At 37.0% G+C, this 27,083-nt stretch overlaps 1 protein-coding gene across 1 annotated transcript; it reads left to right on the plus strand.

Annotated features, from left to right (window-relative positions):
- Nucleotides 1-1,114: 1,114 nt before the first annotated feature.
- LOC108697246 (mucin-3A) lies at nt 1,115-25,898 on the plus strand. Its single transcript, XM_041570634.1, has 14 exons — nt 1,115-1,634; nt 3,372-3,493; nt 4,344-4,411; nt 6,811-6,998; nt 7,440-7,602; nt 8,127-14,419; nt 15,921-16,045; nt 16,740-16,804; nt 18,661-18,857; nt 19,718-19,883; nt 20,572-20,736; nt 21,775-21,848; nt 24,280-24,428; nt 25,848-25,898. Exons 1-14 carry the CDS (start codon nt 1,115-1,117, stop codon nt 25,896-25,898), a joined length of 8,346 nt encoding a protein of 2,781 aa, XP_041426568.1.
- The last annotated feature ends 1,185 nt before the right edge of the window (nt 25,899-27,083 follow it).

Here is a 27,083-nt window from a genome sequence, read left to right on the forward strand (position 1 = left end):
TCCCACCAGTGAAACATCAACTTTCATTTCATCTTCTACCACTGAGTTACCAACAATTACAACATCAAATACAACAGTTTCAGAAACTTCTGCTTTGTTAACAAGCACGCAAACAACCACAGAACTTTCTTCCACCAGTGAAACAACATCTTCGATTTCAACTTCTACCGCCGAGACACCTAAAACCCCAGTATTTACATTTTCAGAAACTTCTGCTTTATCAAGAAAGCCTACAGCCACAGAACTTTCTTCCACCAGTGAAACAACAACTTCAATTATAACTTCTACCACCGAGGTACCTACAATTTCAACCTCATTTACTACAAATACTACATTTTCAGAAACTTCTGCTTCATTAGTAAGAACACATAAAACTACAGAAGGTTCTTCTACCAGTGAAACATCAAATTCCATTTCAGCTTCTACCACTGAGTTGCCAACAATTACATCAAATATTACATTTCCAGAAAGTTTTCCTTCTTTAAGAAGCACACATACAACCACAAAACTTTCTCCCACCGGTGAATTAACTTCCATTTCATCTTCTACCACTGAGTTACCTGCACTTAGAACATCAACTTCTATAGTTTCAGAAACTTCTGCTTTGTTAACAAGCACACAAACAACCACAGAACTTTCTTCCACCAGTGAAACAACATCTTCGATTTCAACTTCTACCGCCGAGACACCTAAAACCCCAGTATTTACATTTTCAGAAACTTCTGCTTTATCAAGAAAGCCTACAGCCACAGAACTTTCTTCCACCAGTGAAACAACAACTTCAATTATAACTTCTACCACTGAGTTACCAACAATTACATCAAATATTACATTTCCAGAAAGTTTTCCTTCTTTAACAAGCACACATACAACCAAAAAAATTTCTCCCACCAGTGAATTAACTTCCATTTCATCTTCTACCACTGAGTTACATACACCACCAATATCAAATGCTACGTTTTCAGAAACGTCTGCCCTGTTAACAAGCACGCATACAACCACAGAACTTTCTCCTAGTGAAACAAAAACTTCCATATCGACTTCTACCACTGAATTACCTACAATTTCAACATCAAATACTACAACTCCAGAAACTTCTGCTTCGTTAGAAAGCATGCATACAACCACAGAACTTTCTCCCTCCAGTAAAGCAACAACTTTGATTTCAACTTCTACTAATGAGTCACATACAATTACAATATCAAATGCTACATTTTCAGAAACATCTCCTACAGAAAGAACAAGCTCAAATTCCAATAATCTACACACCAGTAGTGAACCATCTAAACCCCACAGTGTTACAACATTTCCTTTTACTGGTATTTCTGAAAATACCTCAGGCTACTCTACATCTTCAAGTATCATTAAAGGGACACCAACAAGTAATTTACAGAATACCACAGCATTTGAAATATCAGTCCAGTTTACATCAGAGTCATCAGCAAGTACCCACATATCCGGATCTACACAAGAGACAACTGGAACCGTTTCAATTACTCAGAGCAGCATTCCTGTGTCTAAAACTATTTCATCAAGTCTTTCTGCTACAACCAAAGCTTCAACCACTTCATGTTCTCAGTATTTAAGTGGAAATGATTGTCAGAATGGAGATAACTATATAGGCCCAGTAATAGGTAGGTGTATTCTATATTTCTCAAAACACTGATGGGGTTTTTTTTGCCTTCCTCTGGATCACCTGGCAGTTAGGCAGGTTAAAAAAAGTTAAAAGGTTAAACTTGATGGAGTTGTGTCTTTTTTCAACCTAACTTACTAGGTTATTGCATTCATCTTAAACAAAGGCTGTTACTGCTCTATTGTTAATAGTTATGTTACCCTCTTGATCATCTTGTTAGAAATAGCATCTTCCTTTATAGACCAACTCTTTTGCCTTGTTTGAATATTTATAGCCTATCCCAAGGGTTTCCCAAATTAAGGTCTGGAAGTCCAATACATAGAAAAATCTGAATAGCACCAATCTAGCAAAACGTTTTAAGGTTAATGTGAGACAGAATGAAGATAGCAGTGTAATACAGGGCATCTCTGCAATTTAAAAAATTAAATGTTGCAAGATAACCGTGTAACAGCTACAGATAAAGTATATATATGGTTTTCGCATTAAACATAGCATAGTATTTTAGGTTGAAAAAAAAACCTTTCAAAGGAAACAGGTGTTATCACAATTTATTTAAACAGAGACCTATGTTAGGACTTAGTGGGTTTGCACCGTCTGATCTTAATATGATGATGAATATTTGCATGTTAGATGTTTCAAATCTTTTCCAGCCTAAACAAATGCCTTGATCAGTATATATATATACTACATGGGGCACCTTAAATAAATCATTCCCTCAACCAAGCTTTAGGTTATACATTTATAAACATTACATTTCAGTTTCTTTAGCTATTGACCTTGTTATATTAGGGTATCTTCAACTCTTATATCTAGAGCAGGTGGTAGGGGATGGTCTTATACAGTGTTTGCAATCACTTTAGTAATAAAGCATGGAGTAGGATAACCTGAATTATCAGGTTAAATTCTATCAAATGCAATAAGTGGAATTGCTTTAATATCAAACTGCATTTTAGGATTAGGCCACACTAGGGGGCAAATTTACTTATGGTCGAATATCGAGGGTTAATTAACCCTCGATATTCGACTGCTGAATGGAAATCCTTCGACTTCGAATATCAAAGTCGAAGGATTTACCGCAAATAGTTTGATCGAACGATCAAACGATTAAATCCTTCGAATCGTTCGATTCAAAGGATTTTAATCCATCGATCGAACAAGTTTTCTTCAACCTAAAAATACTTAGAAAGCCTATGGGGACCTTCCCCATAGGCTAACATTGACTTCGGTAGGTTTTAGGTGGCGAACTAGGGTTTTTTTTAAAGAGACAGTACTTCGACTATCAAATGGTCGAATAGTCGAACGATTTTTAGTTTGAAACGTTCGATTCGAAGTAGCCCATTCAATGGTCGAAGTAGCCAAAAAAATCATTCCAAATTCGAAGTTTTTTTTATTCTATTCCTTCACTCGCGCTAAGTAAATGGGCCCCTAGGCGTTTTGGGGAGATTTGGTTGCCTGGCGACTCGCCTCGTCTTTGCGGCGACCAATCTCCCCAAACGCCTCCCTGACTCTGCGCCTCCCTGACTCCGGCTAAAATGAAAAACCGCCGGCACTAATCACATGCGGTGATTCGTTTTCCGAAGTCGCCCGAAGTTTCCTCATTTCGGAAAAAGAATCGGCGCATGTGTTTAGAATGTGAAACCCAATGAGTTATAGTTTTATTGATTCTGTTCACTGTGCACTTTCAAATGTGAAGAATCAAATGCCTAGAAGCATGATCATGTGTTTTCTATATTTGCAGATTACAACGCTGTGCCCCCTAAAACCATCAATTTGGCAATTTCACTAAATCTCATTTTTGTTGATAATCTGAAAAATGATTCGTCACAAGACTACATTAACCTGGCAAATGTGATCAACAAGGTAAAAATACATTTAATTACAATGCTTTTGTACAGGAATTGAATCGATAATAAACGGTTATACAGAAAGTTTAGGAATACAGAAATGCAATTTCTTTATAGTGCCTTTTTAAGAAATAATTCTTAATTTTTTTTAACTGATTTGCTTTCTCTCAAAAAGATATTACCATGTACGTTATGTACATTGATGTGTTGTACCCAGTACTATTCAGGTTTGGAATATTAGGCTCCAGTTTAATGATATGCAGCCAAACAGATATGATATATAAGTGAAAATACTATAATCTTCATGTCTGAATTGTGTTTTGTGTACCATACCTCTCAGTTTTCATGCTATGGTATAATCTATGGCATGTCCTTTTACTGGCTAGGAGGTACTTTAGTGGTGCTGTGATGCCAGAACTTTCTTTAAGGAGTAGTATAACAGTACAGGAGAAGTACCGTATATACTCGAGTATAAGCCGAGTTTTTCAGCCCCCAAAAACGAGACGCCGGCACCTGCAATGGGAGCAGAAACCCTCAATTTTTTGATTGAAACTTACCAGAAGCTGCTGCATTTCTCACCCTAGGCTTATACTCGGCTTATACTCGAGTCAATAAGCTTTCCCAGTTTTTGGAGGTAAAATTAGGTACCTCGGCTTATACTCGGGACGGCTTATACTCGAGTATATATGGTACTATAGCACAATAGTTGCAAAGCTAAAACTGAGTTGTAAAATTGAATAGAAGAGTCATAAGTAATTGTATATACCATCTTCTAATAGCCAAAAGCTGAGTTTATTTCTGTATCTAAGGAAACAAATCTTTGAAATATCTGTGTGATATATTGTATATATCTTATTCTTTTTTAGGTCTTTAGTGAAACGTACAGAAAAGCGGACCCACTATACTTTGTAAAGATGATTCTGCATGGATTTAGGTACATCTATTTAATGTTATGAAATTTTTTCTGCTATATTTTTTGTATTACATTTTTGTTATTTAAAGGGGTTGTTTGATTTATGTAGCTGCAAGGATGTGAGGGCATGGACAAAAATATAATAAATAATCAATAATACAATAATAAGAGTAACAATAAAGCCGAAACCTCTGTTTATCAGTGACGCCTGACAGCCAGATTGTAATTGAATTATGGCCCAGGAGAAGGCAGAATAATACTTAAATCGATAAAAATATATCCAAAATGACTTGTATACTTTGAATCGGAAACCAATATTTCCTAGTTTAATAAAAAATTGTAATATGTCTATTTAATTCTAAACCAATATTTGTCATAAAGTTGATTTATACATGTACGCTGGATCCCAAGTAATGAGGTTTAAGAATCCCTAATCTAAAACATACTAAACATTTACTCGAAGGTTAACTCCCCCATAAAGGAGAACTAAACCCCCAACTAATGAGAACCCCTACCCCCTACCCTCCATAGACCCCCCCCCTGTTTTCCCCCGCACAGGTGTTAATACCTGTAAATGCCCCTAAGTCTTGAATTACCACTCAATGCAGAGTCAGTGCAGCGGAGCTCACGGGTGCCATCTTCAGCTCGTTGGTAATCTTCGTTAAGTAAGCAGCGTATCAGTGCATGCACAGTTGGAGCAGTCTTCCGCTTCGTGTTAACTGCACATGCCCCGACAGTGGTGAAAATTACTGAAGCACCGGAAGAAAACCAGAAGATTACCGAAGCTTCGGAAGATGTTGCCCGTGAGCTCAGCTGCGCTGACTCTGCATTGAGGGGTAATTAAAGACTATGGGGCATTTGCAGGTATTAACACTTGTGCGGGGGGAACAGGGAGTTGGGACTATGGAGGATAGGGGGTAGGGGTTTTCATTAGTTGGGGGGTTAAGTTCTCCTTTAAGGGCACAGTGACATGGCATGCAGTAGAAAGTTTTTCACCCTGCTGATGCACCAGTGGGTCAGAGTCTGTGATAAATTTCTGAGTAGTACTCTCCTCACCATGGGTGCACTGGCAGGGTCAGGACGATTCCTATGTTTGTCTGTGAAGAGACATAGCTGAGCTTTTGCTTGAGGCATAATGCTCAAATATTGGCAGAGTACCTTTGCCCTTGAAGGGAAATTATTCCATTCTTCATGGATAGAGATACCGAATGTTAAAGGAGAAGGAAAGGTTAAAACTAAGTAAGCCTTATCAGAAAGTTCCACCTAAATATAACAGTAAACCCTCAAAGTAATGCTGCTCTGGGTCCTCTGTCAAAAGTAACACAGCATTTCTTTCCTTCTATTGTGTACACATGGGCTTCTGTATCAGACTTCCTGCCTTCAGCTTAAACCTCCAGGGCTAGGGCTTGAGCATGCTCAGTTTGCTCCTCTTCCTCCCCCCTCCTTTCTCTGCTGTAATCTGAGCCCAGAGCTATGAGTGAGCAGGGAGAGACTCAGGCAGGAAGTGATGTCACACCAAATTTATTTGGCAGCTGTTATCCTAAACAAAACATAATGTTTATAGAGCTGTTTACTCATGTATGGTAAAACATTCTACAGAATAAATATAGCATTCTAGCTTGCACTATTGCAGCTAATCTATTGGCAATAAAATGCCTCCGTAGCTTTCCTTCTCCCTGCTAATCTATAGAGATGCCATATTTATTTTGCTCACTTGCTTCATTCCTTAGAAACAACAGAAAACATATACTGTATATGTTTTTACAAGGGATGATACTTTATTATGGTTTTTGGAGAATGTTTCAACAGGATGGTGCATAGATGATAAAATCAAGTGTAGGACAGAGGAAACTTCAGGCGCACCGAGTGCCATCCCGCCGGTGATTTAGATTCTAGCCGGTGGGAAGGCTTTTCAGGGAGATTAGTCCCCCGAAGAAGAGGTGATTTGTCGATGGGCAACTAGATTTCCCTGAATCTTACCGTGTTACCAGCTTTAGAGGTCTTGTCTCAGATCTGTGTCGACCAGTTGAAAACATATGGCTATATAAATAGCAGCGACTCTATTACGGTTTCAGAAGTATGCACGGCGGCAAATAAGCCTTCACACCAAAATGACTCACTCCCATATATTTCATTAGGCCCCACCGTTTAGCAACCTCTGAGCAATTTTTTCATACTAGAACATACAGTAAGTAAATGAATATCAAAAGAAGTTAAAAATAAACACACCAATAAGGTAAGTGCTTATTATGCCAGCTTTTCATGGTGGGGTAATGGCACTGACAAATGGCCTTTGACTATATAGATACAAGAAAGATCAATTCATGAATTTTAATTTTGTCTATGGTGGTTATGTAATAGAATTTAGCTCACAAAGGCATATCAATACTAACTACTCTTTTGCTTATTTAACTGTAAAGTAAAGGAAGTGTCATTGCTAACACCTCTGGGATCTACAACTACCCCAACAATCAGACGGGCATCGACTTCATAAATAATAACTTGACTTTGGATCTTGCTAATACATTCACAAACCTGAACGTAACCGAACTCAACACAACTGTGACAAACGTGACAGTGACAACACCTGAATCATCTCCAATAACAAGTATGCTTTTCATATTATTATTATATCAGGAAAAAAAACAAAAAAAACAAAACAATCCCAAGTTCTACTTCTATTATTCTAAATAGAAATTGATTTTGTATTGAGACAGATAGACAAACACTAACCAAATAGGCAACAGCAGACCAACCTGGTATAATGGTATAAACCTTTCCCCATTCATACTGCCTACAGTTGGTGCTTTGCTGGACCCACAAAACAACAAGCCCCCCCAGAATCCCCCTTTCTTCCATGACAAATACTTCTGCATGCACTGAAGATCATTTTTACAATAAAGGCAGGAGATTTAGTAAAGGACAAAGCTAGAATAGTTGATTTTAAAAAATCCGTATGCTCACTTAACTGAATTGTACAAATACAGCAAATTCTTATTGCCCATCAAATATAATTCAATAAACTTCAAAATATATTTTGATCTTTTAGATGTTGTGCAACTCAAGAGCTACATGTCATGCAATCTCAGTTTTGCTGGTTATAGCATCCTCTGCAACCAATCTTGCTCGTGTGTGGGACCTTGTGAACAGAATCTTGATTACTGTCAAAATAATGGCACTTGCTACAATCAAGCCAATGGATCTGTCTGCAAGTAAGTTAAAAGCTTACATAGAAACATATTATTAATGTTTACTGCACAGTATAACAACATATTTATAAGGAGATACAAATATGTTTTCAATAACTGTGAAATTAAATGTAATAACATTGTATATATGTATATATATGTGGTGGCTCTGTGTACAGGTATGGGATCTGTTATCCAGAATGCTTGGGACTTGGGGTTTCTGGATAACAGATCTTGCCATAATTTGGATCTTCATACCTTAAGTCTTCTAGAAAACCATTTAAACATTAAATAAACCCAATAGGCTGGTTTTGCTTCCAATAAGGATTAATTATATCTTACAAGTACAAGGTTTTTATTATGACAGAGAAAAAGGAAACAGTTTATAAAAATCTGGGTTATTTGGATAAAAAGGAGTCTCTGGGAGATGGCCTTCCTGTATATATGTAACATTTATATAAACAGATCATTAAAATAACAGAAAAACAGTAAAACAAGGCAGCATAAATAATAATAATTTGACAATATACATGATTTTGTCTTTATAGCTGTACGGGTCCATACACAGGAGACAGATGTCAGTATGAAGTACCAGCAACATCCTCCTTCCCTACAACAGGTGAATCGGTAACAACCTCAACTGAAACAACAACATCCATTCCAAAGCCAATAACTGAGATACAAAGTGCTACATCTTTGGAACCATCAGTTCAGTTTACAGAGACCTCTGCAAGCACACATGCATCAAATTCTCCCCCAGAGACAACTGAAACTGTTTCCATTACTGTATCATCTCCAAGATCTGTCATAACTACACATGAATACACCAGTCTAATAGAAAGTAGCAGTTCTACTGCAGTCCTTACTGAACGTTTAACCTCAAGTTCAACCCAACCAGCGAGTTTGACTACTGGAACATCAGAATCCCAAAGTATATCTAATCATATCTTTTCAACTGCTAGTATAACAGAGCCAAACACGCTGCATCCGACATCATCCAGCACTGAAGTGCCCTCCACAAACACAGAATTCTCTGCTCCAATTAAGACTACATCTTTACTGCCATCTTCTACAACTGAGAAACCTATAGTAATTCAAACAACTACATTTTCTTCTGAAACACCTTTTCAATATACACAAACACCAAACAGCACCAATATTCAGAACACTACACACCAAACATCTGAAGCCAGTTCAAACACTATTATGTCAACAGTACATGAAACTGAAAGCAGGATTAGCAGCGCAACCTCTTCAGACAACCCTGGCTCAGGTTCCACCACCAACACCACTGTAACAAATGAAACCCACAGTGTTACAACTCATCCTGTAATTAGTTCTAGGACATTACAACAAAGTACCCTGTATCTCACATCAATAAGTAGCACTGAAACTTCAGCATTTTCTCAATTTTCCTCAGTTTCACCAATTCCTACTGAATCCTCAAAAGTTAGTTTAGAGAGTACCACATCTTTGGAAACATTGTTTACTGAACTGTCAAACTCAACTCATCTACAAACAAGTATAAGTGGAACATCTGAAACTCACAGTGTTACAGTCTATCCAGTTTCTCCTACTGTCATTTCAGAGCAAACCACACTATATTCAACACCATTAAGCAGTAATACATATACAGAAACAACAACCAGCATGAATATACCAAGCACTACAAATCAAACTTCTGAAGCCATTTCCATTATTGTATCTTCTCCAAGAACTGCTATGTCAGCCATACTCACAACTGGAAGCAGTATTGGCAACACAATTTCTTCAGAAGCCCCAAGCTCAGTTTCCATCTATACCACTGTAACAATTGAAACCCACAGTGTTACAACTCATCCTGTAACTAGTTCTGGCACATCACAACAAAGTACATTATATCCCACATCAATAAGTAGCACTGAAACTCCATCATTACACACTGAAACTTCTGCATTCTCTAAATTTTCCACAGTTTCACCAATTCCTACTGAATCCTCAAAAGTTAGTTTAGAGAGTACAGCATCTTTTGAAACATCTTCTACTCAACTGTCAAGCTCAAGTTCAACTCATCTACAGACAAGCTCAAATGGAACATCTGAAACCCACAGTGTTACAGTCTATCCAGTTTCTCCTACTGGCATTTCAGAGCAAACCACACTATATTCAACATCATTAAGCAGTAATAAATATACAGAAACAACAACCAGCATGAATATACCGAGCACTACAAATACAACTTCTGAAACCATTTCCATTATTGCATCTTCTCCAAGAACTACGTCAGCCATACACACAACTGAAAGCAGTATTGGCAACACAATTTCCTCAGAAGCCCCAAACTCAGTTTCCACCAATACCGCTGTAACAAATGAAACCCACAGTGTTACAACTCATCCTGTAACTAGTTCTGGAACATCACAACAAAGTACATTGTATATCACATCAGTAAGTAGCACTGAAACGCCATCATTACACACTGAAACTTCTGCATTCTCTAAATTTTCCTCCGTTTCACCAATTCCTACTGGGTCCTCAAAAGTTAGTTTAGAGAGTACCACATCTTTGGAAACATCTTCTACTCAACTGTCAAGCTCAACTCATTTACAGACAAGCTCAAGTGGAACATCTGAAACTCACAGTGTTACAGTCTATCCAGTTTCTCCTACTGGAATTTCAGAGCAAACCACACTATATTCAACACCATTAAGCAGTAATACATATACAGAAACACCAACCAGCATGAATATACCGAGCACTACAAATAAAACTTCTGAAGCCATTTCCATTATTGTATCTTCTCCAAGAACTACTATGACAACCTTACATGCAACTGAAAGCAGTATTGGCAACACAATTACTTCAGAAGCCCCAAACTCAGTTTCCACCAGCACCACCATTTCTGGAACATCACATCAAAGTACCTTATATCTCACATCAATAAGTAGCACTGAAACTCCATCATTACACACTGAAACTTCTGCATTCTCTAAATTTTCCACAGTTTCACCAATTCCTACTGAATCCTCAAAAGTTAGTTTAGAGAGTACAGCATCTTTTGAAACATCTTCTACTCAACTGTCAAGCTCAAGTTCAACTCATCTACAGACAAGCTCAAGTGGAACATCTGAAACCCACAGTGTTACAGTCTATCCAGTTTCTCCTACTGTCATTTCAGAGCAAACCACACTATATTCAACATCATTAAGCAGTAATAAATATACAGAAACAACAACTAGCATGAATATACCGAGCACTACAAATACAACTTCTGAAACCATTTCCATTATTGTATCTTCTCCAAGAACTACGTCAGCCATACACACAACTGAAAGCAGTATTGGCAACACAATTTCTTCAGAAGCCCCAAACTCAGTTTCCACCAATACCGCTGTAACAAATGAAACCCACAGTGTTACAACTCATCCTGTAACTAGTTCTGGAACATCACAACAAAGTACATTGTATATCACATCAGTAAGTAGCACTGAAACGCCATCATTGCACACTGAAACTTCTGCATTCTCTAAATTTTCCTCCGTTTCACCAATTCCTACTGAATCCTCAAAAGTTAGTTTAGAGAGAACCACATCTTTGGAAACATCTTCTACTCAACTGTCAAGCTCAACTCATTTACAGACAAGCTCAAGTGGAACATCTGAAACTCACAGTGTTACAGTCTATCCAGTTTCTCCTACTGTCATTTCAGAGCAAACCACACTATATTCAACACCATTAAGCAGTAATAAATATACAGAAACACCAACCAGCATGAATATACCGAGCACTACAAATAAAACTTCCGAAGCCATTTCCATTATTGTATCTTCTCCAAGAACTACTATGACAACCATACATGCAACTGAAAGCAGTATTGGCAACACAATTACTTCAGAAGCCCCGAACTCAGTTTCCACCACCAGCACCACCATTTCTGGAACATCACATCAAAGCACCTTATATCTCACATCAATAAGTAGCACTGAAACTCCATCATTACACACTGAAACTTCTCCATTCTCTAAATTTTCCTCAGTTTCACTAATTCCTACTGGGTCCCCAAAAGTTAGTTTAGAGAGTACAGCATCTTTGAAAACATCTTCTACTGAATTGTCAAGCTCAACTCATCTACAGACAAGCTCAAGTGGAACATCTGAAACCCACAGTGTTACAGTCTATCCAGTTTCTCCTACTGGAATTTCAGAGCAAACCACACTATATTCAACACCATTAAGCAGTAATAAATATACAGAAACACCAACCAGCATGAATATACTGAGCACTACAAATAAAACTTCTGAAGCCATTTCCATTATTGTATCTTCTCCAAGAACTACTATGTCAACCATACATGCAACTGAGAGCAGTATTGGCAACACAATTTCTTTAGAAGCCCCAAGCTCAGTTTCCACCAATACCGCTGTAACAAACGAAACCCACAGTGTTACAACTCATCCTGTAACTAGTTCTGGAACATCACAACAAAGTACATTGTATATCACATCAGTAAGTAGCACTGAAACTCCATCATTACACACTGAAACTTCTGCATTCTCTAAATTTTCCACAGTTTCACCAATTCCTACTGAATCCTCAAAAGTTAGTTTAGAGAGTACCACATCTTTGGAAACATCTTCTACTCAACTGTCAAGCTCAAGTACAACTCGTCTACAGACCAGCTCAAGTGGAACATCTGAAACTCACAGTGTTTCAGTCTATCCAGTTTCTACTACTGGAATTTCAGAGCAAACCTCACATTATTCAACATCATTAAGCAGTAATAAATATACAGAAACAACAACCAGCATGAATATACCGAGCACTACAAATACAACTTATGAAACCATTTCCATTATCGTATCTTCTCCAAGAACTACTATGTCAACCATACTCACAACTGAAAGCAGCATTACCAACACAATTTCTTCAGAAGCCCCAAGCTCAGTTTCCACTACCATCACTGTAACAAAGGAAACCAACAGTGTTACAACTCATCCTGTTACTATTCCTGGAACATCACAACAAAGTACCCTGTATCTCACATCAATAAGTAGTACTGAAACTCCATCATTACAATCTGAAACATCTACATTCTCAAAATTTTCCTCAGTTTCTCCAATTCCTACTGAGTCCTCAAAAGTTAGTTTTGAGAGTACCACATCTTTGGAGACCAGCTCAAGTGGAACATCTGAAACCCACAGTGTTACAGTATATCCAGTTCCTCCTACTGGTATTTCAGAGCAAAGCACACATTATTCAACATCATTAAGCAGTAATAAAGTATCACCAACTAGCATATCAACATCTCCTGTATCAAATTCTTTGCCAGAGACAACTGAAGCTGTTTCCATTACTGTATCATCTCCAAGATCTGTACTATCTACACATGTATACACCAGTCTACAGACTGAAATTAATAGTTCTGCTACAGTCCCCACTGAAACATCAACCTCAAGTTCAACTCATTTTGAGAATTTGACTGCCATAACATCAGAATCAAAAAGTGTAACTACCAATCTCCTTTCAACTGCTAGTATAACAAAGACAAATACACTGAATCCAACATCATTTAGCACAGAAGTGCCGTCCACAAGCACAGAATTCTCTACTGCAATTAAGACATCATTACTGTCAACTTCTCCTATTAAAACTACAACAATAGTTTCAGAACAAAGCACCTTGTACCCCACATCACAGGGCATCAGTGAAAAACCTTCCTTAAATACAGAAACATCTGTTGCATTTAATACTACATCATCTGTGTCACAGAGGAGCACAGGACCTGTTACTTCACATAATATTACATCTACAGAGTCTCCAACAAGCACAAACATTTCAAGGCCTTCACTACAGACATCTGTTTCTCTTTCTACATCTTCACTTATACCAGTTGTATCTACAACACTAAGAACGAGCAATGTAACCACTACAAATAGTAGTTCCAGGACTACTAGTTCTACTGCACTCCAAACAAGTAACAATATAACTCTATTTACTACAACACTAAGAACAAGCAATGTAGCCACTACAAATAGTGGTTCCAGGACTACTAGTTCTACTGTACTCCAAACAAGTAACAATAAACCTCTATTTACTACAACACTAAGAACAAGCAATGTAGCCACTACAAATGGTAGTTCCAGGACTGCTAGTTCTACTGCACTCCAAACAAGTAACAATATAACTCTATTTACTACAACACTAAGAACAAGCAATGTAGCCACTACAAATAGTGGTTCCAGGACTACTAGTTCTACTGTACTCCAAACAAGTAACAATAAACCTCTATTTACTACAACACTAAGAACAAGCAATGTAGCCACTACAAATAGTGGTTCCAGGACTACTAGTTCTACTTCACTCCAAACAAGTAACAATATAACTCTATTTACTACAACACTAAGAACAAGCAATGTAGCCACTACAAATAGTGGTTCCAGGACTACTAGTTCTACTGCACTCCAAACAAGTAACAATATAACTCTATTTACTACAACACTAAGAACAAGCAATGTAGCCACTACAAATAGTGGTTCCAGGACTACTAGTTATACTACACTCCAAACAAGTAACAATAAAACTCTATTTACTACAATCAGCCAATCAACACCTACTCTTTCAACTGCTTCAACCGGAATCAGTCAAGGCAAAACAATTAATTCAACTGCCTCAGTTCAAACAACAAGCACTGTTCCAAACACATATTCTACTTCTACTTACACTTCTACTCTTCAGTGCAAAAGCAATGCAAATCAGAATTGCACCTATAATGCTTTTACACAACAATGTGACTGTATTTGTAATCAATACTTCATTGGAGCATCTTGTGAATACGGGCAAAATAGCGCTTCTGCTATTGTAGGTGAGTATTCCAGTCCAAGTATTTTCATTTTAATAGAGTGTATACTTAACAGTTGATGCAGTTTAGAGGGCATATCAATAGCTCTGTCATGCAGCTAATGAGAGAAAGATACAACCACCAGAACCAAGTGGCACCATCAACAATTCAAAAGTTCAATAGTCATTCTCCTTGGTACTTGAGATTGTAGAGATTAATACTTTAGTTGTGCCATATGCTTTATACAACTTTCTGAGACTTCCCAGGAACCCTGTCTCTAAATACGATTGATTTTATCTGCTGCATATAGGGTTGAATTGTTAATATCCAAATGATGACCTTTCCACCAAGCACAGTTGTAGCTGTAATGTAAATGAGAAAAATGCAAATTGCAATAAATTTCAGCAAGAAGGGGAAATCATGTGAGAAGCATGTGAACATGAAGATCTATTGTATTTGGTGCATATAAATATGTAGATTAAATAAGTCTAGTTTTTATCTTTGTTCTTACTTTTCTACTGATGGTCCACTTTTTTTTGATGAACTGGTGATATGATGGGCACGTTGCCCACCGTTGCGTTTCTAAAAGAAATTCTCAGGTGCTTTAAAAACATTTAGCCTTATTCCAATTTAAAAAATACCCTGCTCCCCCTTGCAGCTCACTGCGGATGTGATACATTTAGTAACAGAGGTAAAAAAATATGTCAAGATACATACAATGACTAAAGAAAAGTAGGAATTCTTCCATAGCCTACCTCAAATATGATTTGACAGGAGATGTTTTAATGAATTAACACAGGCATGAAATGAGATTTTCTGAATAAAGGATCTTTCACAAATTTGGAGCAAAATGCTGTAAGACTGCTTGTGTGAAAGGAAACCAATAAAAAAAATTATATTGCTTATTAATGAAAATGACATGCCGGTATTTTGGTAATGTATAAAGGCTGGAGTGACTGGATGTCTAACATAATAGCCAGAACACTACTGCCTGCTTTTCAGCTCTCTTGGTGTCCCCTGGTTACCAGGCAGTGACCAATCATTGACTTGAGGGGGGCCACTTGGGCCATAAGAGCAACGGCAGGGGCGCCCACTATGTAAATCTGGCCCTGCTTGCACCTTGAACTAGGGGAGGGAGGCACAAGTGTTTTTGAAAATGATCATACTTAACTGACCTTTAAAATAAATAGAAACTAGCTCTCAGTTAGTCTTTTAAAATTTGTCTCATAGCTCCTCTCCAGCCCTATCATATACTGCAATTCATGTTTGACTGAGGACTGCATATGAACATGAATCCCATATTCAGGACAATCAGTGTAAAGTATTTTCCCATCTCTAAAATGCACAGGACTACCTTGGATGAGACAGAAGTGGCTCTGTTCTAGGGAGAATTAAGGAATTGTTTCTACAGAGAAAACCAGTGTTGTAACTTCCCTTATTAACATTTTGCAAATACACATGACAGATAAAGTCTATAAAACACAATACAATATATGACAACTACATTCTGGTTGAACTTTTACAGATAATAGCACGGTTCCAAGGAAGAACATTACAGTCGAACTCTATGTAAACCAAACATTTTCTAATGCCTTACTGGATAAAACGTCACAAAAATACATCGACATGACAGATGGGATGATTAAAATTGTAAGTATGGTAGGAAATTCTGAGACTTAATTTATAAACATGGTGCAGCATAAGCAGCTCTACCCCCCATACCCTATACCCCAAACCCTCCAGTAGGTGGATTATTATATCTGTCCCTAGCAATGGATTAAGTAAATGGCAATGGTATGCGCCTGTGTATGATAGGTAAATTAGACTGTTAACTCCCCTGGTAGAAGCATTCATGTGTATTACTGAAAAATCCTGTTTAATGTGTTACAGAACATACCAACCCTATAGTCATTAGGAATGGCAATGATAAAGGCTATAGTTTTAAGAATGTTAAAACTGGGTATACCTGTACACTTCCCTACTAGCCTATTGAGTGTTGCACCAACAGTCCACAGTCAGCACCCAGTAGGCATTTTTATACAAAGGGTAATGTGGAATCTCTATTGGCTCCCAAGGGCTTATGTGCCAGAACTCTTCAACCAGTTGTAGTTCTATAAGAGGGTGGAATCTGCAGGTTGGATTATAAATAATAAGGTTCAGTACAGAGGATTTCCCCCAACTGTCTAATAAAGATAATCATTGATACTAGAATTATTAACAGGGGGAAAATATATCAGAAAAGTTTACATTGTTGTATAGTTTATATATTTGCCATCAAACGGATAATTGAATCGCAGCCATAATGATATCAGTGTTGACATTCTCCTTATTTCTTTCTTAACAGCTTACGCCAGTCTACAGAAAAGCATCTCCAGAATTCTTTGATCGAGTAGAAATCACTGACTACAGGTATGTTATGATGCAAAACGTTTTCAGAAAATTATTCAGAAATAAGCATGAAAATGCACCAAAAAGGAGATGTCCTTTCTGTACAAAACTTAGCAGCCCCCGACAGCAGTTCAACCACATCTGTAGAGCTACCGGCTGCCTATCTCTGAGGGCAATGTCTTAGCGCACAGATTGAGCACAATAACGTTTCAATGTAATGGGCAAAATGATGGTTTAAATGTGAACTAAGTCCTAAAAATGAATATGGCTAATAATGAACTTATTGCACCAGCCTAAAGTTTCAGCTTGTCAATAGCAGCAATGATCCAGGGCTTCAAACTTGTCACAGGGGGTCACCATCTTGGAAAGTGTCTGTGACACTCACATGCTCAGTGGGCTCTGAGCAGCTGTTGAGAAGCTAAGCTTAGGGGTCGTTGCTAATTATCCAACAGAAAATGAGGTTGGCCTGTAATATAAGATGATGCTACAGGGCTGATTATTACATCCTGGTGCTAATTGCACTGGTTTCTGTGCTGCCATGTAATAATGATCTGTATTAATTACTAATCAGCCTTATATTGTGACATTTGTATTCTATGGGGCCCATTTACTTAGCTCGAGTGAAGGAATAGAAGAAAAATAGTTCGAATTTCGAATGTTTTTTTTGGCTACTTCGACCATCGAATGGGCTACTTTGACCTTCGACTACGACCTTCGAATCTAACGATTCAAACTAAAACTCGTTCGACTATTCGACTATTCGATAGTCAAAGTACTGTCTCTTTAAAAAATTCTTCGACCCACTAGTTTGCCACCTAAAACCTACCAAGGCCAATGTTAGCCTATAGGGAAGGTCCCCATAGGCTTCCTAACAATTTTCTGATCTAAGGTATATCCTTCGATCGATGGATTAAAATCCTTTGAATCGTTCTAAGGATTTAATCGTTTGATGGAACGATTATTCCTTTGATCATTCGATCGTAGGAATAGCGGTAAATCCTTCAACTTTCGAAGTCAAAGGATTTTACTTCGACGGTCGAATATCGAGGGTTAATTAACCCTCGATATTCGACCCTAGGTAAATGTGCCCCTATGTGTACTGTATCTTGTGAGTGGGTCCCTAAGCTCAGTAAGTGACAGCAGCACAGAGCATGTGCAGTGAATCAGCAGAAAAGAAGATGGGGAGCTACTGGGGCATCTTTGGAGACACAGATCTTTACTTATAAAGGACTGTAGTTGCCTTGGACTGGTACAGAAGCCCAAAACATTTCTAGCTACTTCTTTAGTTAAGCTTTAGTTCTCCTTTAAGAGACTTTCCTGTGCCTCTTTTGTATGTAAATACTTTTTATCACATCAATGTGTTTGTCTTATCAAATATTTTCATACAAATCAAATCTCAGTTTAGCATTGGAGAGTTATATAACGAATGTTTATTTTATATCAGTGCCTCCATGAAACCTGGATGTATGTAATGAGTGTTTTGCCAGTCAGTCAGTTCTAGTTAACTTAACCCTTTCAGGACCGAATGTCACCAGCAATCCCTGAACAAACAGAATAGTATTATTTGCCCATGTGTGGATGGCCAAAATCAGTCTGCTGGGCCAAATGGTTTAATACCTGCAGACATTAAGGTAGTTGACATATGGATATACTACTGGTCTCTCTGCTAGCCAGGTTGTAGTTCAACTACTGGATGCTGTTAGATAATATATTCTGCATCTTCTACAAACACAGAGACAAAAGAGAAGCTAAGCAGTTGTACAGCTGTCACTTAACTAGTGTACAAACCAGACATATAAATTGGGCATTAACTTTTAAAACTGGTATGACATGAATTAAGTAGAAAATGCACATCAATCTTTTCTGTATTTCGACAGCCGAGGAAGTATTATTGTGAACAGCGTAGGACTTTACCTTTACCCTAATAATCAGACTGGGATAACTTTCCTGAACACCGATCTAGAAACTGCGGTGAAACAGACTTTCCTGGAATCACTATCTAATCTATCAAATCAACTGAATAATGTCACCACTTCTTTGCGTAATATAAGCGCAGGGGCCTCAACTATAACAGGTAAAATAGGAGTTTTTATTTATTTACTGTCTTGCTGACTTCTGCACATGCCAGCTTGAGCCTGTTAGTGTCATTATTCATGTTTTGAACTAACTCTCATATAGCCTGTGTTTTTGGATTAGATATAATCTTTTAGTCTTAATTTGGTAAAATAATGCAATACCAAGATTTCCAGATCACTTGAAAAACTAGGGATACCTGCAATAAAAGCAACTTGCTGGGCAGTACTGATTGTAGGCTGATGGTGTTTACATTTAATTCAATTAGCACATCAGCCCTTCTAGTTGGTCTTTATCAGAGGCTGAATATTTTATGAAATATTATTAAACATTATTATCATCGTTATCATTATATATGAATACTTTTGAGCTGGAGAAAAATGATGGAAACAGTCCTTCTATATATGAGGTGGGGAGATTTGTTCTCCCCTTATATAATATAATAAAATATCATTCTCCTTTGGGCTGCCTGGTTTTATACACTGGAAGGAGTTCATTATATTTTGAAGAGTAATGTTCTTCATGCCATTGGAACTAAGGGCTAAGGCATTTCCCTGTGTATAAGGATCTCCAGCCTCCTATTCTGGAATGGAATGCCAAGAGTATTCATTAGACAGGTATTCACTAGTCCAGCTCCCTCTAGGATACATGCCCTGATGTGCATTGTTAATAAAAGATAATTCAAATATATTTTACTTAGAACAACAGACTGTCTGACTATTGTATCTACAGACACCATCCTGCCTTCCTCTTAAAATCCAGATATTGTTTTGATATTAAGATCACATTTTTCTAAACAAAAGTACAATATGAATGTTGAGTGCCTTGTCAAAGTACTTACTGTACCCTTTGCTTTAACAGACATTCATCAGATGAAAAACTATGTTTCCTGCAGTGTCGTTTATACAGGTTACCTGGTCAGCTGTAATAATCAGACCTGTTCTTGCACCGGCCCTTGTTTTAATAATTCATCCTACTGTAATTACCACGGAGACTGCTTCAATTCACTGGATGGACCAATCTGCCAGTAAGATTGTGTTACGTTGTTGATCCATGCAACATCTTAGATAATACGTTATATTATGTAACATTACGGTAATTGAAACCAAGGCAGCGATCTTTGCATTAATTAGGCCAGGATAAGAGGTCTAGACTTGTCCGATAACAAGTGCAAATCTGTTCCATAATCCACAGCAAAGGGTCCAACAATTGTTAATATTAATACAGTAGAAAAATACACTAGGGCAGATTTAAGGTGTTTAAGGTGTTTACTACTTAAAACAAGTGAGATTTATCCAATGGTATTTTCAAAGTGTAGTGTTGGTTCAAACTGCAAAAAAAAAACAAACACTAACCACTAGCAATGGATGAATCTGTCCTGTTTGATTCGCCGAAAAATTTGCAAAACTCCAGACAGAGGGGACGATGGAGGACGCTGCCTCCAGGCGCTCTCAAGGCAAAGCCGCTCCAGTTAAAATCAAACATACTCTTTATTATTGTTCACTAGACTTTTGAATTTAACGTGTCAATTCCAACTCAATGAAACATAGCGAAAAAGTGTCAGGAGTTAATAAAAGTCAATTAAATTCAACTGCAGGAGTTGAAAAAAAGTCCATTAAATTCAACTGTTCAAGTACCATATTTATTTTGATGCATTGATGATTATTTTAAATGTTTCGAAAACATATGGCTATAACTGGCTTCTCTTCATTTAGGTGTTACACTTTCCAATATTACCAGTATGAAGGAAAGCAATGTGACCTATTCGCGCGCACGGGAGGTTTTTACGGAGTGCTCTTTGGTGTACTTGGCTCGGCCTTGCTTCTTCTCATTGTGTTATTATTTGCAATATTAGTCTTCAAAAGGAAGAGAAAGTTTGGGTAAGGAAACGTGGCTTTTATTTCTGCATTTAACTATAAAAGCTATCTGAGCAAAACTATGAACTACACGCACATTAGCTATTCTGTACCCTAATATGGATTCAGTATAACAATATTAAATATCAGACAGGTGGAAATGGTCACTTACCATGTGTGCTAATTATTGTAAGTTCCATTACAAATAATTTACAATTGTTACACCCATTTTAATACAAGATAATATATATAAAAAGAGAGACAGAGAAAAAGATATATACATACAAACTGTCAGGAGCACCCGATGATGCCATTATCAATCACTGTCACATTCAAGATGGCAGCGCCCATGATACACGTGGGCCGATGCCGGGAAACCTTGACGCTGGCGCGAAAATGTAAAATAAAAGGACTTCCAGATCACGGATTCAATGCCCGTTTATTGCTGTAGTGTTCCTGGATTCCTGACCCTCTACTAGACCCTGATTCTACACCTGACCCCTTTGGATACCCCAAATTTGGACTTTAACCCCTAAGCTTCCTCCTTGGTCCGGAGTTCTCCGCTAGGAGCCGATAGGCTGACACATATAACAGCAGTTATACATCAGCTGCACACCAGCCAATATCTCTATAGTATCAGCTACATCTGTTACTTGCTAGACTGCTTAATAATCAGCTCCATAAACATCTCCTAACCCATTTATCACTAACCAGCCAATTAATGTATGTATCTATATTATTTTAGCAATATAAACATTAATAAAGTTCATATCCTCCCACCGCACATGATACTATAAATTAAATTAGGCGATATAAAAAAAAATCTCATAGGAATAAATAGCGAGTGAGTGAGTTTCACATTTTAAGAAATCTGCCCCGATATGTCACCTTACGTACCCTGTGATTAAAACATTCTCAGGTTCTCTTTTATCTGAATAGAATTAATTAGTAATTGTAACACTCCAATTTGAACTGACGCATTAAAAATGTTTTTTTTAATCTGCTTTCAAAATGTAAAAATAAGCTGTAATATTCAATTCACATATTATTTTATTGCTTTAGTGCATTTAAAGAGCGACGGGATTCTCGAAGGTGGTTTACACTTGAAGAAGAGTCGTCACACTTTCCTCACACTGGTAAGTAGTTCTTTATTACACTATTCTCCTGGGGTTCCTTTTTATAACAAGGTTCTTTAATTTCTTCTTTTACTAAACTAATGGCATCAGAGGTTCTTTATAAGCCAAGGCAAGACCCTTAGTAACTTATGTAAATCCAACATTCTAGAGCCAAAACTTGCCAGAGTTTGCTTGCTATTGTTGCCATTATTTACAGCCACAACTCTAATCAGCTTTCTATCACAAGTATTTTGCAATGCACCAGACACAATATTGCACTGAGACACTATTTTGGTATTCAATTGCTCATCACTGGATGGTTGGCACAGAAGCTTTTATTTTCAATGTGAAATGTTGGAGAGCAGAGTATGCAACATGCCTTCATTTTCTCCATTGGCTGAAGGAACTACATTCATCCTGTACATGAATACAATTAACATGATACAGTATGTTCTATGAAAATAATACCTCATAAACCAGCCACCATCTGTGTACACATCACTCATCATAGTGCATCAATATTTCAAATAAATGTGTGCAGACTATGTGCTGCACCAGAACTAAGGACTTAATATGTTGTCTCTAATAAAAGCAACTTCACCAGTACCACCACCATGCGGACACATGGCACCACGCTCCTTGAACAAGATCAAAGAGGGTTAACACTAAGCGTTAGCTAGAAATAAACCTTCAAGAGGATGTGTAATTGTAGGGCTCCAACATATCCAGAGGTCACCCTGCTTTATCAATATATGTTGAAATGCTTTATTATCAGGACCTCATGCAGCTGCAGGGTCTGCTTCTTCTAAAAAAAAAGTCTAAAAATCAGTTCAGAGAAACAAGGAGGGCACTGGTAAAACCATCAGGATTCATTGTGACAATATTCACTGTATCAAGGAAGAATTGAAAAATGTAAACAAAACATAGACAGTAGAATAATAACTGTGTAAGCTTGGAGTCATGCAGTTCTTTATACTTTTGCTGTATTTCAACCCTTGCAAATCTTTGGCAAATAAACACCCAGATCATAAGGGATGTGCTTATAGAATGACTTGTCAAGGTGCAACTGGTAGCCCTCTTCAAAATAGGCGACAGGGCTACGATCCATCGTGCAGCGCTTGATTTCTCCTCCCTGGCAAGGAGGTGAAATCGAGCGCTGCATGATGGATTGTCGCCTTGTCGCCATTTCTAAAGAGGAGTGCAAGCGGAGAATCGGTAAGTTATTTCTTAATAAAGACTTAGCGAATTTAAATTTAAATGTGTCTTGGTGGTTTTTTTTGTTATGTAGAAACGATTTTAAATTTTTTTTTTTATTATTATGTTACTGGTCTTTTAACTCTCTGCACCTTTCCTGGGTACACCTACAAAGATTCTAGCAGAAGAAAGGTGCAGAGCGTTTTTTTTTTAACAGCATCATCAAGTTTAATTCCATCTTTAAAATTGTGTTGCTTATGACAATTTTATTCAAACATTTATTAAATCTCAACTAAAGAATTCTTAATAAATGTTCAGTGGAGAATGGGTGATAGAACTGGTGCAAATGTTGCCCTGGGCCTAGGTGAAGTAAACCATATCAACCAATTCATGGGAAAAGGAAAAAAAGAGTGCTTAGGGTGAGAGAAATGTTATATACAGTAAATTAACCACTAGGTAGTATTATACTGTACTTATGGAAAATTCCAAAGAATATTTAAGTCAAGCTCTAATTTATGCTGGAGGCGTAATAATAAGTAGGTTCCTTTTATTACATTTGGTTCCGCATATTGGGAAGAAATCTGCACTTGTATCTATAAAACACATACAATTTCAGACCATGATTTACCTATAGTGTTTTTTCATTTTGATGTTAGTAAAAAAAAGCTATTATAGGTCATAAACTGGCATCTCGTGTGCTTCAGGCAGCAAAAGCAAAGATACCTAGAAAATAGGAAACAGTGCCACCTCTAACATTTTTGGAATGGGTCACACTGGTGGAGACAATGAGAATGATGGAGGAAATAATGTATATGTTACACAATGAGATATCTCTTTAATTGGTCTATATGGACACCTTGGTTACAAGGAATTAAGGTGCAGAGAAAGAAAGATTAATATTAACCAAGGTAGTGGACATATTGGTGAAGAACTATCAAGGAACCCATTTGGTGGTGATAACACATGTAAATACATGGCGGTTCATTATGAGGCATGAAGCATAAAGATTTATTACTTCTTATATACTGTTTGTATAAATATATGTATATTATGCAATTTAACGTTTTATAGATTTATTGCAATGCCCAATTTTTACTCTTTTAAGTATTTCTCTTTTTCCTTTTCTGTACGCCTTCCTTCATCTTTATATTGTTTTGATAATAAATGATGTTGTTGTGTTTTTGTTTTTAAAAAGAACCTTTAGTGTCTTCTTGATGGTGATCAAGATTTAATGTATATTTCAACATTTTGTTTTAAGATATGGACGAAGTGTCAAGAGCCTCAGGCTTTGGAAATTTAACATTCGGGTCTGGATCTTATAATGTTCAAAGAAATGAACTTGGCCAAAGTGATCTTTCCCAAGGAGCCTACAGGCCTAATCTGGATAATATAGATACTCTACAATCGGTAATGTCTTATCATTAAAATATAGAAAAATTGAATCTCAAAATAAGAAACAAAAGAACAATTTGAAAGTAACCAGATAGCAGCTCCCTGACACAAGATAACAGCTGACTGGTAGATCTAAAAACAACACTCAATAGTAAAAGCCCCACTAGTCAAGTCTCACTGAGACTGATTCAGTTACATCAAGTAGGAGAAATAACAGCCTGCCAGAAAGTAGTTACATCCTAAAGTGCAGGCACAAGTCACATGACTGGGGCAGCTGGGAAACTGACACTATGTCTAGGCCCATGTCAGATTTCAAAATTAAATATAAAAAAATCCATTTGCTCTTTTGAGAAATGAATTTCAGTAAAGAATTCTGCTGGAGCAGCATTATTAACTGATTCATTTATACTGATTTCTTAAAGGGATACTGTTATGGGACATGTTTTCCCATGACAGTAACCCTTTAAGAAATCAGTATAAATGTATACTAAGGGGGTTATTTACTAAACTCAGAATGCAAAAATCACGAAAGATTTGTGATTTTTCTTTTATAAAATAGAATAGAATTTATTAAACCCCAAGGATGGAAAAGTTAGAATCAGAAAATCTGGCATCTCAGAACTGTCAAGGTTGCATATAAGTAAATGGGAGAATTCCCAATGATTTTTTGATATGCGCTGGGTTGTGTGCCAATACCAAGACGTTTTCAGAGTTTTCGGGCAAAAATCAGTGTAAAAAATCCGAAAAAACCCCGTTAAAATTGGATGCAAATTCCAAAAAATTTTGAAAATCAGATTATTTCCCGCAAAGCACATTTTCGGGAAAATGCAATAATAAATAAGCACAGAGTTTGATCGGAGTTTGTAGCAGAAAATTGAGATAAATTCAGACTTCGAAAAATAACCCCCTAAGTGATATATTTCTCACAAATTGCAGAGATACATTTTACGGAGTTTTAGTTTAGGATTGTAAAGAGATTTCTGATGCCACTAGATTTCCCTTTCTAATATGATGTGACTTTAAATTAACTCAAGGCCAGTTGTAAGGAAGAGAGGCTGTTAAGTACAAAGGGCATATTGTATTGTGTAGGAGCCATTCGTTTTAATATACACATAAGGGGTGTCCAATCAGCAGCCTTCTAGCTGTTGCTTTAATGTGACTCTTGGAATCCATGACAGTTTGCAGTTCAATAACTGCTAATTAACCTAAATGTATGGAATATTTTATATATGTAATATTTCCTATCCTGTATTGCCAAGAAGTAGGGCAGATGTATGGCATGTATAAAGAAGAATTTGCAATGTTGGAAAAAGAATTAAAAAAATACATAGAGCCCATTGCACCAACAATTTCCATAAATCATTAATATTAATCATTAATATTAATTATCTGTAAACATGTCTCATTTTTAATAACGCTCTCTCTTTTTGACAGTTCCATATACAAAGACCACAACTGATCGTCCCCAGTGATGAACAAACATAATCCCAGGAGTCAACTTAGTAGGATGTATTCAATATTATATAACTCCTGCTTACAGTAATGGGCTAGGCCATACCAAGCTGTACTACTGATGGAAGAATAGGTGTGACTTACAGTAATATGGAAGAAGTAAAACAGATGGGGGAAATTACAGCTGATGGTTGAATATATATGGAAGGAAGACAAACTTATGTATAATTACATTTAAGACCCGACCATTTGATTACAATGATTAATTGTTCTATTCCCATTAATTAGCTTTTTTTCTCTGAGTCAAGTAATATTATACTAGAATAACACCTACTTCCACATCTCTAAAGAAAATGGCTAAACAATGATGTATAAAGCTTTAGGGGCAGATTTATCAAGGGTCGAATTTCGAAATTTGAAAGACTAGGAAATTCGAATTCAAAAAGACCAACCGAAATTAAGTCAAAGTTTTTTTTTTTTGCCCGAATTGGTCCATTTTTGATCGAATAGGTCTGTATTCGGCCGAATTCGAATCGTACGAATAGAAGTAATATTGCATTCGATCGAATTTGAATCAAAGTTTTTCCCCAAAAAAACTTTGATTTTTCAGAGTCCACCAATTGACTCAAAATTCATACAATACAATAGAGCAATTCGGCAGGTTTTAGATGGCGAATGGTCGAAGTCTAATTTTTAAAGAGACAGTACATGATAAATTTCAAAATTCATAATTTTTTTTTTAAATTCAAATCGAATTTGGACTATTCCCTAGTCGAAGTACACAAAAAATAAATCGAAATTCGAATTTTTGGAATTTGAAAATTCACATCGAATTTGAAAATCTGCCCCTTAATATACCTTTATACAGGGGCGTAACTACAGAGCAAGCAGACCCTGCGGCTGCAGGGGAGCCAAGGAAGTATAGGGGCCCCATGAGGCCCTAATTCAGTTTCAATAAAAATTGTTAAACCTCTAGACGTTTTGAGGGCCTAAAAAATTATTTGATATTGGCCCAGTCATATCTGGTTAAGCCACTGCCTTTATACAAGGAATAAACCCAACCCCCCTTCTTACTCTCACCCCAAAAATGTTTGATTACCCTTATTTATTTAAATAAATGTGTAGGCAAGAGCTCCTTTTGAACATTTATATGCCGAATTGTGTATGTTTATATACAGTATATTAAGATTAATATATTTGACATATTTTTATTTTGTC

This window comes from Xenopus laevis, chromosome 7S (assembly GCF_017654675.1).
Source record: "Xenopus laevis strain J_2021 chromosome 7S, Xenopus_laevis_v10.1, whole genome shotgun sequence".
Lineage (NCBI taxonomy): Eukaryota > Metazoa > Chordata > Amphibia > Anura > Pipidae > Xenopus > Xenopus laevis.